The 15,667-nt window shown below is 43.0% G+C and overlaps 1 protein-coding gene across 2 annotated transcripts in view; it reads left to right on the forward strand.

The window, feature by feature from the left end:
* The window catches only part of ppfibp2b (PPFIA binding protein 2b), a 156,980-nt gene that overhangs the window by 95,079 nt on the left and 46,234 nt on the right, over window positions 1-15,667 (forward strand). For both annotated transcript variants that reach the window (XM_079501459.1, XM_079501460.1), the window contains exons 4-6: window positions 1,600-1,686; window positions 5,334-5,447; window positions 13,168-13,314. In XM_079501459.1, the coding sequence (XP_079357585.1) occupies window positions 1,600-1,686; window positions 5,334-5,447; window positions 13,168-13,314 (348 nt within the window). The remainder of the gene's footprint in view (window positions 1-1,599; window positions 1,687-5,333; window positions 5,448-13,167; window positions 13,315-15,667) is intronic.

A 15,667-nucleotide genomic window follows, 5' to 3' on the forward strand; every position in this document is an offset into this window, starting at 1 on the left:
TAACGAGAGGAGTCAGGTCTTTGTGCCTCTGTTCATAAGCTAGCCTCAGGAAGAGAAATAGTTGTACTGCTAGCTAGGGCTGCGCTTACACAAACACAAGCCCCTTCCCTACACTCATTACAGTGGAACTTATGACTCAGTGGGATATGGGTCATTGGTTACACATTGCAAATATACTATACAGTGGTATTTATGGCATGTCGTGCTGTATGAAGCTATATGCCGTTTAGCATGGCCGTCTTCATTAATCACTGACTGAATGCTTATACAATCCTCTCTGGTCGACTATCGCTGTGTCTAATTTCAGAATGAATGGATACGTTTGTTTCCTTGTGATATTTGAGGCATGCGTCTGACCTCAAACAAGAATTACAGTATGAACATCTGACCTCAAACAAGCGTAGTAGTGACAATCAATCCAAATATGGCTATACTGTAAGGGAGCGATCAGCTTCCTCTGTAGCTGACAGTACACTCATCTTCTCCACGACTCCACCTTCTGTTTCTTTCTCTTGTTTTCTCGTCCACTCTTTCTTCCATGCTGTGATGATCTCACACTCTGCTGGTTCTTTCTCTCTCTCCACTTCTGCTCCTGTTTAGTATGCAGTATGTTAATGTGTTTAATGTCTCCATATGGTCTTTGTCAGAGAACCCGAGTCGGTATGCATGCATCCTCCCTCCCTGCACTCGGTGAACTCTGCCAAAGATATGTGAAGGATACAATCATGATTAGGAATATGAGCTTTAGTCGATCTGATTTAGAGAGAGAGAGAGAAAGAGAAACCTTTTTTGACCTTTTTTTGAACATTTGCTGATTGTTGATGCCAAAGCGTTTTGTTGTAGAAGGTTTTCCAGTTACTCTCAGCATGTTCAACACAAATATTACTTTTTAAACCTACATGGACATCGCTAGTTCTTATCGTCATTCTTATCATCATATCGCTATAAACCTGCTCACACTAAAGTAAACAGGAAGACGAGGGACGGCCGTCTGTCGTTCCAATGTTTTTCTTTTTCAATGAATGGCACAAAATGACCATCATGTTGACTTACTGATGAGGAGTGAGATATTCATGACAAAATCTCATGCCATCTCACACAGTGGTCTTGTACAATATTGGTTCACGACTTATTTACTTAGTTTACTAGACCACTGTTTGCCAAACAGTGGGACCCATTTGTGGGTCACGGACCAATTTGTATGGGTCACGACTCGAGTAAATATATCCCATTTCCTTTTCTTACAAAAAATATGTATCGTATTGCTTTTCTTAGTAGAAGTAGTGAAAATAGCCGATCTGCAAGCTCGTAACACGAAGCAACGCGTTGTGTGCTTGTAGATATTTTCACTAGTTTGGGTCATGGGCTAAGACGTTTGGGAACCACTGTTTGACATAGACCATATTCACACGGCAGCTACTTTGCTCTTACGGTACTTCATGAGATAATTAATAAAATACAAATGCTAATACTAAATGGCCAATGTTTGAATATGGTTAATGCTAGAAACGCATTATAATTGAACTCTTCTCTTGTGTGTGTGTGTGTGTGTGTGTGTGTGTGTGTGTGTGTGTGTGTGTGTGTGTGTGTTTTGTTCAGGTGAGCCTGTGTTCTCCGATCAACAATGAGTCGTACCAGGAACGACTGCTCCGTCTAGAGGGGGACAAGGAATCTCTAGTGCTACAGGTCTGTACTCCTGGTGTGTGTGTGTGTGTGTGTGTGTGTGTGTGTGTGTGTGTGTGTGTGTGTGTGTGTGTGTGTGTGTGTGTGTGTGTGTGTGTGTGTGTGTGTGTGTGTGTGTGTGTGTGTGTGTGTGTGTGTGTGTGTGTGTGTGTGTGTGTGTGTGTGTGTGTGTGTGTGGGGCGCATCAGGTCTGCACTCCTGATGTGTGGCGTGTGCGTGCGTCAGGTGACTCTGTACTTCTGGTGTGTGTGTATCTGTGCATCTGCATCCTGGTGCTAGCTGGGACTGCTTAGGTCAACTTAGGTGAAACCTGCCATTTGTGCATGTGTGTCTGACTGGCGTCAGAATAACTTTATGCACTAAGGACAGTGGTGGGAAAAAGTACTCATGTTTTACTTAAGTAAAAGTATCAATACTGCAATATAGAAATGCTCTGTTACAAGTAAAAGACTGGAATTCAAAATGTACTTGAGTAAAAGTACAAAAGTATTGACATCATGATCAAAGTACCAAAAGTGAAAGTTGTGTAGAATGTCGCATTTCATATTCTAATGTATAAAAATCATTTGAAAATTGCCCATCTGCTATTTTCAAATGGCCGAAATGTATATCTCTGAAGTAGCTAACGTATGTTTTGTAATGGCTAATCACCCCCACTTTGAGAACCAATGTCTTAGAGAGGACTGATAGCACCTATAACCCATTTTGGGGCGGGAACCCCTTTTGGTGTTAGCATTATGTTATGCTTTAGCTATTGAATAGCAGATCTACAAGCTCATAGCGCGCCACCGAGTGGCGCGCTACGAGCTTGTAGGTCTGCTATTTTTTAAAAATCGACGACATAGAAACGACTGACATAGAAACATAGCTTTTTCAGAAAACTGTCAGGATGTAGAAGACATTTTTAGAATCTGATCCCAGGTCAAAATGGGATAATATACACTACAAACATATTTGACGGTGCATGGCATATACAGTCTAGCCAGCACTTGGGTTAATTCTTGTTCCCCCACAGCGAACGTGTCCAGACATTGTCACTCTCTCTGTAATGTGTGTTTACTGTCAGCAGCACTACCACGCCAGACGTGGAGATTATATGTCTGCTGCGTGCTAAAGCAATGTCAGTTTGCTGCGAGGCATTTTCCCCCTTGCTCCTACATCATTTTAATGGTCAGGGTCATGTAAGCTGTGATTTTTCTTTTTGCATTCATGTGTGGTGTGTGTGTAGTGTACAGTATCTTTTACTGTAATTGTAGTTTTCAAGCAGCTCCTCGGGCTCTGTCTTAGCTTGTCATGTGAGGCAAACCCTCATCAACATGCATGTGTGTTTGTTTTGTGATGTGGGGAACCTTGCGTGGGTGGGTTTTCATTATGCGTTCCTTTTTTGGGGGGGAACACAAAGTTAGAACCATAAACTCCACCCGCCTGGTATGTTGAAGTGTTACAAAACCCATTTTGGACCTCTAAATGGCTCTATCTCTATCTCTCTTGTACACTTGGCTACCTCCCCACACACATACACAAACACACACACATACACACACCTGCCTGTTGCACATTCCTCAGGCTCGCTTCCCGTTCCTGTCATTGGTTGATAGCCAAGGTGACTGGGGCTTGCGTTCTTTGACAGAGCATTTAATTGGCTGTCGACAGGTTCACCCATGGTGCTTTGCTTTGCTTTCCCTTTGACTGCTTCTCCTTCAGGGCAGTCAGAGTCATTCCGTGTGGCTGTCTCTCTCTTGTGCATGTGTGTGTGTGTGTGTGTGTGTGTTTGTACACATGCGTATGTGCACACTTGAGCACATACTGTATACGCTGAGTAACAGACTTCTCTATAATAGTGCAGGGAACTTTCACCTCCTGTGTGTGTGTGTGCGTGTGTGTGTGTGTGTGTGTGTGTGTGTGTGTGTGTGTGTGTGTGGCATAGGAGAGAAACATGGCAGAGGTAAGGGACTAATAAGCTTCAGAATACTGGGTCATTCTTTTAAACACCTAAAAGAAGACAAATTATGGTTACATTTGTTTGGTCCCAGTGTTACAAATGGATAAAGTAACGCTGCGGTCTTTCACGTTGTATAAACTACAAAGACAGTTCATTTTAAATAGGTCACTGGGATTGCGATAGTTGTGCGTTAGTTGTGAAGTTGCTTGGTACTGTATGAGCTATATTTAAACTTTATTAAATGACAGGCAAATATTGTGTATTCGACAGACTTACATGAGATATACTAGATTTAAATGTTGACTAGTTTCATTTGTCTGTTGACTGCTACTTCACTTATGGAGTATTGTTTAAGAAACATGGCTCTGTCCTATCTTAGGAACAATGGACACTGGCTTATTGGCTTTATTCATTTACTTTCTTTATAATCTGTATTTTAACAAAGCTAAAGCTAAAGCCAAAGCAAACATCAGTGTTTGAATAGACCAGACAGGGGGTCTCGCTCTGTGGTTTTGAAGTCGAGTCAGAGGAGATCCGGTTTCAGGGGCAAAATCTGTTCTCGGTGGGGAAGCTGAGGTGACAGTGAATGAGCCAGAGGTTTGTGTGTTGTGTGTTTGGACTGTTTGGCAGGAGTTGAGTGCGGCGTCGACGGGGAGATTACGGTAAATGTGGTAGAATGCTCTGCGTTCCTGAGTGAGAGATCTGCTGACTAATTGTGTCCTGTTTTGGTATTGCGGTAAAGGCATGTACAGTGCGAGTGAATACTGTGTGCCTTTGTGTTTGAAGCAGAGAAAGTCAGGAGGACAGCGATTGATGGGACAGACAGAAAGGTAGAGATGGATGCCTGCATGCACAGTACATGCAATTAAATCAAAGGCAATTTGCCTGTATGTATGTATGTATGTATGTGTGTGTCCAGTGCACTAGGCTGCGTGCGTGTGTGCGTGTTTGCCTGCCTGACACACAGGCCACATTTGTCAAACCATTGATGGGAGGCATGTCTAACTGTGGGTATAATTGAGGTTCCCAATTAGCTTTTGCTCCAGATCCACGAAATTAAGTTTAGTCATGTAACTGTTTGCAAAAGTTTGCAAAAGGAATGTGTGCGGGACGTGCAAGCACTAGCAAACGCATGTGTTTGACAATTTTCAGTATATTATACGGCATGTGTTTAATAATTTCCTTCCAGGAGTGCAGTGTGTGTCATTTGTCGTGGAATTCTGGATCAATCAATAAACGATGAGGCAATATTCTCAGGTGGTGATGTATGCTCTATTGTACTTCTCCCATAGTATCATGTTAGAGTCTAACATGATACCATGGGAGAAGTACAATAGCACTCAGGTGGTAAAGTAGTTCTGCCAAGAGCACAGGGCAGAAATCACAGTTATACTGTAGCTGCTCCAAGGACAAAGTAAACCATAACAAGATAGGCTATAACACAAACAACGGCCACTAGGCCACAGTGGAGACATCCAAGGCCCCACACAGCCACCAAATAGCACTATGTATTATATAAGTATCATACTGTAACTGTAAGTGATGCTAAGTAATATAAAGGTTAGATATAAGCGATCATATCATTTCTCCCTCACATTCATTCACAACATTGTTCCATTGACGGCTGGCGTTGGTTTAGCACAGTGGAATGTGCACGTGTCTTTCTACACGTTTCTGTTAATGCTAGTGGTGTTGTGTCACCTTGTAGGTGAGCGTTCTGACGGACCAGGTGGAGGCGCAGGGAGAAAAGATCAGAGATCTAGAGACCTCCCTGGAGGAAAATACTCGGAAGCTGCTCTCTACAGAGGAGATGCTGCAGCAGGTAAGACAGACACGCACACAAGCACACGCACACACACGCACACAAATGTACATGCACACACACACACACACACACACACACACACACACACACACACACACACACACACACACACACACACACACACACACACACACACACACACACACACAAATGTACATGAACACACACACACACACACACACACACACACACACACACACACACACACACACACACACACACACACACACACAAATGTACATGAACACACACATTCATGTACATGGACACACACATTCATGTACCTGCTGTACCTGCTGCTGTAGCACTAGCATTAGCCCTAAAAGATGCAAACCGTGTTATTACTACACTGTAAAATCTGGTGTCCGTTATGGATGCATTTTTACATTCTCAGAATTTAATGAACTCTCTAGAATTTACTGTTTTTCGTAAATGTACTTTTTGTTTAGTTTTTGTACAGAGCACTCAGCATTGACAAAGCCTTGAACCCCGGGCTGTGAGACAAGGGCATGTCAGTCTGCATCGTCACACACAGTCCATTACTGGGGTGCTGTTTGTCATTCATAACCCTATTGTCACACACAGTCCGTTACTGGGGTGCTGTTTGTCATTCATAATCCTATTGTCACACACAGTCCGTTACTGGGGTGCTGTTTGTCATTCATAATCCTATTGTCACACAGTCCATTACTGGGGTGCTGTTTGTCATTCATAATCCTATTGTCACACACAGTCCATTACTGGGGTGCTGTTTGTCATTCATAATCCTATTGTCACAGACACAGTCCATTACTGGGGTGCTGTTTGTCATTCATAATCCTATTGTCACAGACACAGTCCATTACTGGGGTGTTGTTTGTCATTCATAATCCTATTGTCACAGACACAGGTTCCCAACCTTTTCTGGGTCAAGGCCCACTTGAAAATCTTGAAACTGCACATGGCCCATTCAAGTGTTCAGAGCATGTTTATTTATTTTGTATTTTTGACAAATCATGACAACAAACACTATATTTTGGACAAAACAAATAATTACAAAGAAGAAAAACAACAAAAAAAGTGTTGTAACCTGCCGTTTTCTTCTTCTTTCTAATTATTTGTTCGGCCCGAAAAAAAGTGTTTGTTGTCATGATTTGTCACGACAAGAGTTGGCTTTGTACGAGGCTTAAAAGGTCTTTAAATAAATACTTTTTGAAATGTTTATGAGGAAAATGAACAGAAAATCATTTCCTGGGCCCTGGTAGGGGGCGGGACTGCGACGCTCTATAGGACTGCAGAACAGGACAGGACCAGACCATATGCACATGGCTCGCCGACACTTGGTGACATCTGTCACAGATCGGCTCCACTTCAGTATAGATCGGACCCACGTCATTATAGAGAGCATGTTTTTTTTACATTCTTTTATTTATCTGTATTTTTCATTACATTTGTATTACACCCTCCCTGGCAGAAGCAGAGCCTGTAGGTTATGGGGGATCGACGTCAAACTCCCGAAGGAAGTCACTGAGGTAGTTAAGCAACTCCACAGTTGCAAAGCTCTGGGGGTTGATGAGATTCATCCAGAAATGTTGAAGGTTCTGGCTGTTGAGGGGCTATCTTGGTTGACACGTCTTTTAACATTGCGTGGAAGTTTGGGACTGTGCCGAGGGAGTGACAAACCGTGGGTGGTGGTCCCACTTTTTAAGAAGGGCGATTACAGAGGTATCACATTACTCGGCCTCCCCGTGATGTTTACGCCAAGGTACTGGAAAGGAGGGTCCGGGCCGATAGTCGAACCTCAGTTTCAAGAGGAGCAATTTGGATTCCGTCCTGGCCGTGGAACAACTGACCAGATCTATACTCTTGTAGGGATCCTGGGAGTATGCATATCCGGTCTACATGTGTTTTGTGGATTTGGAGAAGGCGTATGACCGGGTCCCCCGGGAGGTTCTGTGGGAGGTGCTGCGGGAGTATGGGGTGATGGGGACCGTGTTGAGGGCAAAGCGAGAGCTGTGTCCGTGTGCTCGGGAGTAAGTCGGATTAGTTTCCGGTGCCCAGTGCCCACCAGTGGACCCTGGCCCACATAATCTAAGGGGCTAAACTGCTGGGCTGGTTACCAGAGGCAAATGGCTTCCGTTGTTGTGCTTGAAAAGATGTCAAAGATGAAGCAGAAGAGACAAATGTGAAGTTGACAGTACGGTACAGTAGAGTAGCAGCCTACAGCCAGGCCATTCTGAACAACAGAAGTTCCATTTGAACAATCGGCCCTCTGTTTAACCTTCTCTACGGCTTCTTTGTAGTTGGTGTTGTCACACTGAGGTTTAAAAGGTCAAACGCCCAACCTACATTACTCAGTGAGGCGTTGATATCTATTATCTATCAGTCAAACATCTCTCAGTTCAGGGCTGTTTAATCTGGAATGATCCACCTTTGCATCTTTGTTTGCATCTTTTGCAAATTTTGCATCTTTGTTAAATCCTGTATATATTTACACTGTGTTGCATTTGTATGTAATGTCCATTAACACAATCAGCGCCGGGATTTCTTTCAAAATAGCAGCTCGGTGTTCCGCGCAGATATGGCAGCTTTTACTCTGAAAGCCCCCCCTTTCGTTCCGTACAAAAACCGGGAGAAATAATGTTGCTTGCTTACCTTGCTATGATAAAGTCGCTCGATAATCCCTTGCGTTCATATTTTAAAACGAGAGGCATGTTGAAGTCAGAAATGAAGAGCTTAGTATATCCATCTGGTCAAAACCACGGAGAGCTCCCTAGATTAGGAGATACGAGGCTTTCTTTCTGAGCCGTAAACAGGGAAGTGAACGGCAGCATGCATGCGCGAACAGCAAGGAGTATGGTGCAGAAGGAGAGGTCAACCCCCAAAAAATGGGGAAAAAAATCAGAATATTTTTCTTTCGTTTGATATCAATGAAAATGCGCTAGGACGTGTGTACACGTCCTCGCAATCCATCGGTTGGATTAGCCAGGACGGCTCCACAGACGTCCTACGGTCTAAATGGGTTAATATGCACTGTCCCGTCAAATAAAAATAAAGTAAAGTTAGATTTCATTATCCATTAGTGTGTGTTGGTACACAATTACAGTGTTAACTCTGAAGGCTCATACATAGTCTGGATTTTCGGTGGTGAGGTGACCACCAATCCGGTGGTGAGCTGACCACCGGAGCTGAAATAACGTTGATCGGTGGTGAGTAAAAACAGAGAGAAGGGCTGGAGCGGTGGCGGTGGTTTGCTCTTCACCGCGGCTCGTGACGTCATGTTGTAGTTCGGTGGTCACCTAACCACCGAAAATCCAGACTATGTATGAGCCTTGAGTGTAGCAATAGAACCAAATAGACCCACAATCTTTTAAGAAGACGTCTCGTTGGGCATTAGAATAACTAGAACGGTGCCCGGCTGTAGAGCACCGAGTCGGTAACGATGGAAGTTGGAGATCCATGCCCCACCCGGCTATGCAATACCCGTTGTACCCGTGTCAGAGTACCCGTTCCACCCATCTGTCTGTGTCCCTTTTATGCCCATATATGGAGATTTCTGTATCTGACTCTCTGTGTCCCTTTATTCCTATATATGTTCTGTGTCAGGCATGCCCAAATATGGAGTGTTGTGATGTCAGCAGGCCAACTCCATATATGGAGCCTGGACAGGGGCCCTGTCCAGATCCCGGGCAGAGGCCTTTTATGGCGGTTCTGGACAACCGTGGGTCCGACCGGGCACTGCACTCCCTGTTGGGGTGTGGAACGCGTGTGTTGAATTGGAAGTCGGTGGGGCGAACGGTTCTCGAGTTACGTGGATTACAGCCGTACACACGTACGTACGTACGTACAGACAGAGACGTGGTGCATTAATAGATATGTCAGAATTGTGTTTCTTCATTAACAAAAAAACGTCTCTGTGTAACTGTCCCAGTGTAACCACAGTTGCCATTATTTTCTAAATGACTTTAGTTTGCAATTAGTTACAGCCCTCGTCTGTTGTGTCTCCACTACAATTCTCCATGACTCGTGATAGTAAGTCAGTGGGTTATATTGAATTCAGCTCGTGTGTGTGTGTGTGTGTGTGTGTGTGTGTGTGTGTGTGTGTGTGTGTGTGTGTGTGTGTGTGTGTGTGTGTGTGTGTGTGTGTGTGTGTGTGTGTGTGTGTGTGTGTGTGTGTGTGTGTGTGTGTGTGTGTGTGTGTGTGTGTGTGTGTGTGTGTGTGTGTGTGTGTGTGGCTGCGCGCGCATGGCCTCATTCCACAGTTAATAAGAGCTGGTCAAACAGCTAATGTGATATAGGATGGGTCAATGTTTAGTGATTAGTCTCTAACAATGGAGACTGAGGTGGAGTATGGAGATAACGTGTGTGTGTGTGTGTGTGTGTGTCTGAATAGATATCGCCATGGCCTCCTTTGACTAGTTATCACCTCCTAAAGTCTGTGCCAGTGAAATTAATCTCTTGATGAATACTATAGTCTGTGAGATAACAACGCATGCCATACCCTGTCATAGCATCTCTGTCTGTTCCTGTCATTCTGTCTCTGACTGTGAGACAGAGAATGGACAGCGACAGCCGTATCCATCCAGGCAGTCATATAACAGGTCTGTGTCTGTCCCACGAGACTACTTCTTGCTATGGGAAACACAATTAATTAATTATGTGTGTCCTTAGTCAGCACACAAACAGACACACACATGTTGTTCTCGTCGCGGAGGGATTCCTCCCGCCGCACTTGGAGAGAGTTCTCTTCAAAATAGGGATGTTGTCTTCATTCTGAGAATGATTGTATTCAGGTTACGTCTCTGTACAGTACACGGTAACGTAAATGCACAACATGTTTTCAGTTCAAGTTAGTCCTGAGGCGGGATTAGTAGCAATTCAATTCAAAATGTGTTTGAGGGAACGCTATAATGACATCAGGGCTGGAATTAGCAGAGGAAATTAAATGAAATGCAATTGGTTGGTTTGGTCAGGCTGGGAGTTTCTGCAAGGGGACTGAGGGAGATCAATGGCTCTGATAAATCCCTTCTGGTCATTATTAATTCTTGTGGCCGGTGGGGACATGTTTTATCCCTGCTTCTGGTCAGAGTGAAATGCACGCATTTCTTTTTGGTAAATGTAGTAGACTATCTGATGTATGTTTTTGTTTGATAGTATCACAATTTAAAAACATATGTTAACCCAATTAAACCTAGTGTCCCTATTTTGGGAAGTTTCAAAATTTGACAAATGTTCAGAATAGATGATAGATGATCTACATCAGGGGTGGGCAACTTTGACGATGGAGAGGGCCACTATATTTCCACACTCACTCCCTAGGGCCATATATTACTGTCGTAGCAAAAATAGCCGATCTACAAGCTCAAAACGCGTCGCAGCGCGACGCGTTTTGAGCTTGTAGATCGGCTATTTTTGCTATATTCGAATTGAAATCATGAATTTTTGCTATTTTTTAATTGGAATCCTGAGAATTAACATGTTTATGTCATTTCAAATGCCTTTAATTATACTTGTGTTGAGCATTGAGCTACTAATTTAGACACAGCGGGTCATGTTTTGCATGTCGTAGAATTGTAAACAGCTGAAACCAATAATATATCAGTATCCTGACATTAACCTGAGGGCCACATTAAGTGAAGGTGGGGGCCGCATGTGGCCCCCGGGCCGCCAGTTGCCCAGCCTTGATCTACATGCTCACAATCGGTCACATCACGGCCCGTTGTGAGCTTGTAGAACAACTATTTTTCACGATTTGTAGTACTGTATATACAGTATATAAGAAAATGTCTTGTTTGTTTACAAGTCGAACCCTGGGTTTGGTTCAAATACATAGTGATTTGGACACTTAAATTATTAAGACTACAGCTCAGTGACACCTCAGAGACCACTGTAACTTGTTTCATCGTGTGTTGTGGAATTATTTGGGTTGATTTGTTATAGCGTGTCCTTTGCTACCGTTTTTCACTAGCCGTGCATGACATTATTACACGTGGGAACATTTAAAACAATCTATATTGTACCTTTGTTTAATGTATAGTCACTGCCTTCTAGGGCATTAAGCAAGTAAGTTAAGTAAATCCACTAGTCGACCTTGTTGGTACTAGTTGACTAGTTGATAAGAAAAGAAAAATAAATTGTTTTTTTCCCCGATTTTGTAGGCCTCAAGATCAGGTAGATTATAGTTATAGTCAGTTATAGTCACCAATGTACTTGTGTGTGTGTGTGTGTGTGTGTGTGTGTGTGTGTGTGTGTGTGTGTGTGTGTGTGTGTGTGTGTGTGTGTGTGTGTGTGTGTGTGTGTGTGTGTGTGTGTGTGTGTGTGTGTGTGTGTGTGTGTGTGTGTGTGTGTGTGTGTGTGTGTGCGCGCGCGTCTGAATAGATATCGCCATGGCCTCCTTTGACTAGTTATCACCTCCTAAAGTAAGTCTGTGCCAGTGAAATTAATCTCTTGATGAATACTATAGTCTGTAAGATAACAACGCATGCCATACCCTGTCATAGCATCTCTGTCTGTTCCTGTCATTCTGTCTCTGACTGTGAGACAGAGAATGGACAGCGACAGGGGGGGATGGGGTGGGTGTCCTGGAGGATTGTTAGAAATATGCTAGCGATCCAGAGCTCGAAAAAGGAACCAGTGCTTTATGCTTTTCAGTTGGTTTCCCATGTTTATACCTCAGGCTCAATTTGCTGCAAAATCCACTCAGCTGGTGAGTTATGTAATAGAATCAGCAGAGGAAAGGAGGAATGTGAAAAAAGTGGGAATAGAATGCAGCTGACCGGAGCTGTAGCTCACCACAATTAATTATCCCACAAGATCTTACACGCTAATGTAGGTTTGTATGTGAGGAGCTCTGAATATGTTAGAGGGACACGGGCATAAGAGGCTGGCTTGTTGATTCATTGATGGATTTATTGATTGATTTTATTTGGTGACTTCTCTCTTTTTCCCCCTTTACATCAAATCTGTGTTGTTAACCAGAAAAAATGGTTTTCAGGTCAATACATTGCTTTGTCCATTGCACTTTACAATTCATGTTTTAGGAGGGAGAACATACAGTATGCGTTTTTTCATCTTCATCAGAAATTATAATTTCTCTCTCCGCCCCCAGCCAGTTGCCTTTCCCATGGATCATGGACCTAGAGGCTCAAATAGGGCTAGCACATCACACAACGTAAAGCCAGGCTTTGAAAAAAGCGGAAGTTGGATTAGTAGTTTGGACAAGGAAATGAAAGCAACCGCCCCGCGCACAGTCTTGTGAAAGAGACGTGCATGTTTAGCGTGAGTCAGTGGATAGAAATGTACACACCTTTTCATAGTCCAATAGCATATAGCGCTCCCCTTATCTCTGTTTATGCTCTATAGTTCTCTCTCTTTCTCTCTCTCTGTTGTTTTTGTTGTTTTTTCCTACCATTCCAGAGGGAGACAGAGGGATTTATTAATAGAGTCCCTAGCTAGCCTGTATGAGTATATATTTAGCCATGTGGGGTCCTGGCCCCAAGCCCAGTCCAGCCCTCCAGTGTGGGAAGAATACTGTGCCCAGTGGAGTGTCATACTGGCTGAGTGTCATACTGACTGCATTACACTACAGTAGCTGTGTTTTTGTGTGTACAACATACATGTTTATTCACGTGTGTCTCCCTGTCTTAATGTCTATGTGGACTCTGCGTGTGTGCGTCTGTCTGTGTATGTGTATACACTACAGTCATGTATGTAATGCATGCCTGCATTTGCGTTCCAGGAGCTGTTCAGCAGGACGTCGCTGGAGACTCAGAAGCTGGATTTGATGGACGAGGTTTCGTACCTCAAGCTGAAGCTGGTCGGCATGGATGAAGTGCACGCCAACACGCACAACCGGGACTCGTTGTCAGAGCAGAACAAAGCCGAGGTAAAGGAAACTAAATGTGTGCGTGCGTGCGTGCGTGCGTGCGTGTGTGTGTGTGCGTGTGCGTGTGTGCACCTATAAAGTTATGTTTTTCAACTCCTGCTACACGTTCAAAACCTGAGTGTTTACCTGACTTTTACAGACTTTTACTCAGTAACAAGCAAACTGCTATGCTCAGGAGATTACTACATTTATAGTACGTTATTGTAGACAATTAATGTAACTGTTATACTGTAGATGTGGGCAACCATTTTGTAATGGTTGTTATAATGATGTGCCCATAATAGAGATGCCAGGTGTCTCAGTCTGTCTGTGGGTTCTATAAATATTGAACCGATGAAAAGTATTAACAAGAGCTTCCGACAAATAACCACAAAGGATCTATGGGTTATTTGTTTTCTCCATTTCCTGATAGCTGTTTTGGACTCTGCCTGACAGCAGCACTATACGACACACTGACTGTACGTCAAACTTGTATCTGTCTGTATAATGTAAATTCTATACAGATGTCACTGCTGTAGACGAGCTATTCTTTTCCCCTCTGGCTTCTTACTCTAGTTTATGTTTGTGTTTATGTTTATTGAAGGATCCGCATTAGAGACACATGACTGAGCCTCTAGTCTTCCTGGGGTCCTGAATAAAACAAATACAATACAAATGTACAACTAAAAATACAATTTAAAATAAAAACAAAACAAAATAAAAACAAATACAAAGAACAAATTCACATTATAAACCAAAAGAACAAATTCGCAAATCACAGTTCACAGTTATGTACTTGGCAAATTCTATTCTAATTACTCTAGTAAGTACAGAATCATCAAAGCACCTATACTGTATATCATGATAGTCCTATGTAGACTTGTATTGTATACCACTTGAACCCTATTATATAGCATTCATATTCCGGGGGGAACATTAGCCAAAAATAGTAGATCTACAAGCTCACAATGTGCATTGTGAGCTTGTATAGGTGACGTGATTTGGTCTAGAGTAGACTCTAGACGGAAAAGGCGGTCCAAGTACAAGCCAACTCAGGTCCAGTTTACTAAGTCCAGAGGGTTTAACCCATTTTGGGCGGGAACCCCTTTTGGTGTTTTAAACATTATGTTATAATTTAGCTATTGAAAAATCGCAGACCTACAAGCTCGAAGCGCGCCACTTGGTGGCGCGCTTCGAGCTTGTAGGTCTGCGATTTTTGAAAAATCGAAGAACGACTGACATAGAAACGTAGCTTTTTCAGAAAACTGTCATGGTGTAGAAGACATTTTTTGAATCTGATCTCAGGTCAAAATGGGTTTTAACAGTCAGTTAGCAGAAATAAATGGATGACATTATAAAAGCAGGTATATCAGGTTGTACAGTAGTCTGTGGGTGATCTGCCGGTGGGTTTGTCGTTGAGCCAAAGGAAACAGTACCAACTTCCCCCAGTGAATAATTGTGGTCTCAGCTAGCCAGCACTTTAACCAAAATAGATGGCTTTCCCAGACACAGAAATGTGCAGACGTTAGATTCTTGGTGTATTTAACTTATGGGATTTTGTGAATTAAGAGCCTTTATGTGCCTGGTAATTTATTAACTTATCAATTGATGTAATCTGAAATACATGAGGAAAGGGTCCCCAGATGTTTTCATTGTGTGATGTCACCTGTTGTAGAGTACATGCCACTGGAGCAGTTTCCACGAGGGATGGAATGTGATTGTGAGAATGTGAGTTTGATGTTAGCCAGGGCTGTTCTGTTCTCAAGTCATTGGTCAACTCCAACATGTCATCAGGCCAGTGTAGAGGTGCCAGTTTAGCCTAATTCTATGGAATCAGGTCACTGCCGATATTCACAGTTGTTTTGCGGGAGACTCAAAAGCTTGATTTAAACTGTGTGCTTGTACTGCCAACAATTTGAAATGTAAAACATGAATTAACTATTCATTTTGCCTGGGACTATGCACATTAATTCGATGTAAATGTGCCAGAGTTGGGTAAGAGCTCATTTACATCTGTAGTCACACGCATACTGTACTGTAGGTCGGTCCGGCCGGGTGTTCAGTCTACAGTATGATGTCTGTCTATGACATACAGTATATGACTCCATACTTTCATTATGGTTTGGTTTCAGACCGCATGACCCCATGGATTGAGGATCAAATTCAAGCTACATATTTCAAAAACTATAAAATGTGAAGATATTATGCGCTGATTGGTCCAGCGGTTTGTGATATTAGACCTGGCCAAAACGAAGAAGAAAATCTAATAATCTCTCTCTTGCCTTCAGAGAAAAATCGTGAAAATTTGTGCAAATCTTTCAATATATATTCTTTCACAGCGAACGTTTTTAACACAAATCTTTGCGATATGGGA

Source organism: Electrona antarctica (genome assembly GCF_951216825.1).
Source record: "Electrona antarctica genome assembly, chromosome: 5".
Taxonomy (NCBI): Eukaryota; Metazoa; Chordata; class Actinopteri; order Myctophiformes; family Myctophidae; genus Electrona; species Electrona antarctica.